This window comes from Otolemur garnettii, unplaced genomic scaffold (genome assembly GCF_000181295.1).
Source record: "Otolemur garnettii isolate 467f Iridium unplaced genomic scaffold, OtoGar3 scaffold00156, whole genome shotgun sequence".
Taxonomy (NCBI): domain Eukaryota; kingdom Metazoa; phylum Chordata; class Mammalia; order Primates; family Galagidae; genus Otolemur; species Otolemur garnettii.
This window is the reverse complement of record NW_003852551.1, coordinates 3,445,450-3,449,691: the sequence shown is the minus strand read 5'-3', so window position 1 is coordinate 3,449,691 and position 4,242 is coordinate 3,445,450. Positions and strand designations below refer to the sequence as shown.

The 4,242-nt window shown below is 46.0% G+C and overlaps 1 protein-coding gene across 2 annotated transcripts in view; it reads right to left on the bottom strand.

Moving 5' to 3' along the window:
* TMEM222 (transmembrane protein 222) overlaps positions 1-1,612 on the bottom strand; it is an 11,602-nt gene extending 9,990 nt beyond the window's left edge. The window contains exon 1 of one of the 2 annotated variants that reach the window (XM_003799814.2): positions 1,375-1,612. In XM_003799814.2, the coding sequence (XP_003799862.1) occupies positions 1,375-1,568 (194 nt within the window). In that variant the 5' untranslated portion in view covers positions 1,569-1,612. The remainder of the gene's footprint in view (positions 1-1,374) is intronic. The other variant, XM_012811418.2, reaches the window with a different exon arrangement.
* Positions 1,613-4,242: the final 2,630 nt, after the last annotated feature.

The following is a 4,242-nucleotide window of genomic DNA, read 5'->3' as shown; positions in this document are numbered from 1 at the left end:
ATCAACGGTATTTATAACACTAGCACAAAATAAAGACTCATAAAAAAAAAAAAAAAAAAAAGACGTTTATATTCTACTTTTAGAAAGAGTCACTTGTACCCTTGTAAAATAAACCATAGAGTGTTAAAAAAATGTTAAATGAATTAATGAACACAAAAAATTTATTTTTGGCTGTGTATGGTAGCTCACACCTGTAATCCTGCCAGGGTGGGAAGAGGAGAGATGGGTCTCACTCTTGCGCAGGCTGGTCTCAAACTCATGAGCTCAAGCAATCCACCATCTTGGCCTCCCAGAGTGCTAGGATTACAGGCATGAGCCACCGTGCTCTGCCTGAAAGCACCTAGTAATTATTTTAACATCACACAAAAATTAAGGTCATTTTAGGATCAGTAACATAGAAGGCCCAAACTGATCCCTTCCCCATATCATTTGGTTGTTTCTAACAGAGGAAACAAAACTATTGTATCAGGTGAGAGTGAATAAGATGTAGTTGAAAGTTAGAATCTGAACAGTTTTAAATGCTTTTACTTAGAGTAAAAGTGTGAGCTTGATCAAGATAATACTACAGGAGCTCAGTTTCATCATCTTAGCACATAGTTCCTATCTTAAACAGAAATTCAGAGGAAATGGGTGTGAAAGAGCTTGGCAAACTGTCCAGCACGGTTAAGAAAGGTTATTGTTATCAGCTGTCAAAGCTGAAGCAAGAGATCGAACCACTTCCGTTCACCTAGGAGCTCCTGGCTAAAAGGTAGCAAGCAGGACCCAAGCAACGGCTTCTCTCCTGACAAAAAGAGATACTATAGAAAGAACCTTGTTTTGGCAGGCAGACATCCTAGCCCCTAAACTCGATTTGCAATTGAGATGGTTCCGAGACAAGAGGGGTTGGACTCCCAGATGTCTGAGGGCCCTACCAATGTTGACATCTCAAATGCCAGTGTGGTCCCAAACTCTCACTCTTCCTTCCAGATCCAGCAGGCCGTCTTGCGTGGAGGAATTAATCTATAAGCCTTTGAGCAATGAATGAATTTACTCAATAATAAACGAGTAAATTAATGAATGAATGATGTCTTCTCAGACCCGATTAAAAGGCCCACTTCTATATCCGTGCAACCTCTCAGCCACATGCCCTTTCCCGCCGGTTTCCCGCCGGTCTACATCTCTTTCTCTCTGTCTAGACTGGGAAGCGTGCCAAAACCGTTAGCAGAAATGGGCTGCACCGGTGGCGGGGTTCTGGTGACTGCATTAAGCGTGCGGGACGGACCCGAGGGAAGGACCTTCTGTGTCTCGGGTCCGGAGGCTGCTCCGGGTTCGCCCAAAGACGCCGTGCGGGCTCCGGCTTTCCCAGTCCCGGGGAGAACACCAAAGGAGACTCACGTGAGCACCGGGATAGGCGTCCACACCACGCAGTAGGGGAAACGACTCCGCTCCACGTCCATGGCGACACCCCCAGAGCAGTGGTACTGTTTCATGTCCGTCCCGGCCGCCGTCGGCGACTGCACTTCCGCCATGCCAGGCGGGGGTGGCGGCGACAGCAACAGGAGCGGAGAACTCCCTTCCGCTTCCGCCATGCTGAGCCCGCCCCGCTCGGTTGGCTCCTGCTTCCTCTGTTCGTCCCCATGGCGTCACTTCCTGCAGGTGGGTCCGTCCCTCTTGCCTACCCTCCGGGAATTGGAATCGCGTCTTTCAGGGCCCGGCCAGGCTCACCCCACTCCCTCCGCGTCTTTGCCTCCTACACTGCGCGGACGCCCCCAGGCAGCTTGCAGTTCAGGGCCGGAAACCAACAAGAAACTCTATGATTAAGTCCACTGAGGGCTCCGAAGTGTGGTACAGCCGCTGTTTATTGAGCACTTCTTAGGTGCCAAGCGCTTGTTTTGCATTATTATTAATCCCCATAGACATAGACATATTAATTTTATATTAGACATATACATTTAGGCATTTCCATCCTGTTACAAGTGAGAAACTGCCGCTCAAGAGATCAGGTGAGGTGCCACGATACAAATCCAAGTTTTTTTTTGTTTTTGCAGTTTTTGGCTGGGGCTGGGTTTGAACCCGCCACCTCCATCATATGGGGCCAGCGCCCTACTCCTTTGAGCCACAGGCGCCGCCCTCAAATCCAAGTCTTTATGTCTTCCTTGCCCTTTTCATAATGTGGCCTCGCACGAAGCAATGGTAGCTTAAAAGAATGTGTGTGGCGTAAGCAGGAAGACTGACCTGGAAGATATCTAAGTTGAGTCTTTATGTTTGCCAGGTGGCGTGTGGGAAGGAGTGGGAATATGGGTGCAGGGGTGCAGAGGAAGGAAGGCCAGGCAGGGCACTGTGTGCAGGAGAGTGTGAATATCATCTTTACTGGAGTAAATCACAAGCCTTAGCTGTGGTCTGATCCCTTCATTGTAGAAATGGGAAAACAGGCTCAGGGAAGTTAAGTAATGGAGATCACATACAACCATACCTAATAGAGAAGCCAGGCCTGAATCTTCGAATCTTGACTTTTTCAAGGATGCCAAGATAAACAAAGGAAAGGAAATCTGCCGGAGTGGGAAGAATAAGTGGGGGAGAGCTGAAAGTAAGAAAAAGGAGGCAACCTCAAAAGAATCAGGCTAAAAAAAAGAATAAAAACCGAAACTTGGGCTCAAGTGGACAAATCCACTCAGGAAGATGGGAGCTACATTTTGGGGAGCTACATTCTGGGAAGCTCTTTCTTCCATTGAACTGTCCCTCAAAGCTCATCTATTAGTCTGTTGTCCTGTTTTTAGCACCTAATATTTTAATGGATTTTTTTTGGGGGGGGAGTCTACCTGTCTTTGCCACAGAACGCTGAGTTGTTTGACTTCAGTAGCTAGTCTAGTTAGTCTAGTTACTGGTGCCGAGCTGATGTCCACTAGATGTTTATTGATTTAGTGAATCGTTGAATGGATGTTTTATTAAGACCTCACAGATATATCTCACGTGAAAATAATTATAACCCACTCAAAATTATTTGAGCACGTTTGTACCTCTCCTGTGAGCTTTGTGTAGTGTGTGATGGCTTAAGGGATAGTTGAGAATAAATTAACATTACTTATTGATTGAATCATTGTAGTTATGCAATCTCTTTTATAGACAACAGGCTCTGAGGAAAGTCTGTGCCGTAGACATCCCTCTACCATGACAGTCTACCTAGGGCTGGTAGATGTCTTTTAAATATTTATAGTATGTATGGGTGAATAAACAACCAAAGTATGAAACACAGATGGCTTACAAGGCCCTGCATCATCTGGACCGTCCTCCTTTCCTTCTTGGTCACTCTACTTCAGCCATCCTGGCCTTTTTTCAGTTCTTCTAATGTGCTATGCTCTCGTGTTCCAGGGGCTTGACATACACCGTTCCCTTCTGTCTGAAATATGCCCCCAATTAAACAGGCTAACTTCTACTCATCTGTCAAGTCTCAGATTAAATGTCATTTTCTTGGAGAGCCTTCCCTGGCTTCCCAATCTAAATTAGAAAGCCTCTGTTAATCTCCCTTGGTGTATTATGTTCTTTTTCTTCATAGCACACTTGTACCTTTGTATTGTTTGCCTCCCCCACGAGACTGGAAACTCCGTGAGGGCATACTGTATTTGTTCACTTATGTAAACCTAATGCCTAGTATAGTCCCTAGTACATGGTATTTTTTTTTTCTTTTCTTCCTTTAGCGATTCTTTTGCCCTTAGCCTCCCAAGTAGCTGGGACTATAGGTGCCTGCCACAACGCCCAGCTTTTTTGGTAGAGACAGGTCTCATGCTGGCTCAGGATGGTCTTGAACCTCTGTGCTCAGGCAATCCACCCACCTCAGCCTCCCACAGTGCTAGGACTACGGGCATAAGCCACCACACTCGGCCAATGGTATTTGTTTAATCAAGATTCATTAAATTGAATGAATGGCAAATACTTACAGGCTTGGAATTGCATGCTTGCTGCATACACTCTGAGGGCAGGAACCGAGCTTATTACATGCTAACTATCAGTGTCCTAAAACTTTTTATTTATTATTATTTTGTAGTTTTTTTTTTTTTGGATGGGGGATAAGTTTGAACCTGCCACCGCTGGCATATGGGGCTGGCACCCTACTCCTTTGAGCCACAGGCGCCACCCTTATTATTTTTTTAGTCTCACCTGTTGCCCTTAGTAGAGTGCCATGGTATCACAGCTCACAGCAACCTCAAACTCTTGGGCTCAAGCGATTCTCTTGTCTCAGTCTCCCGAGTAGCTGGGACTACAGGC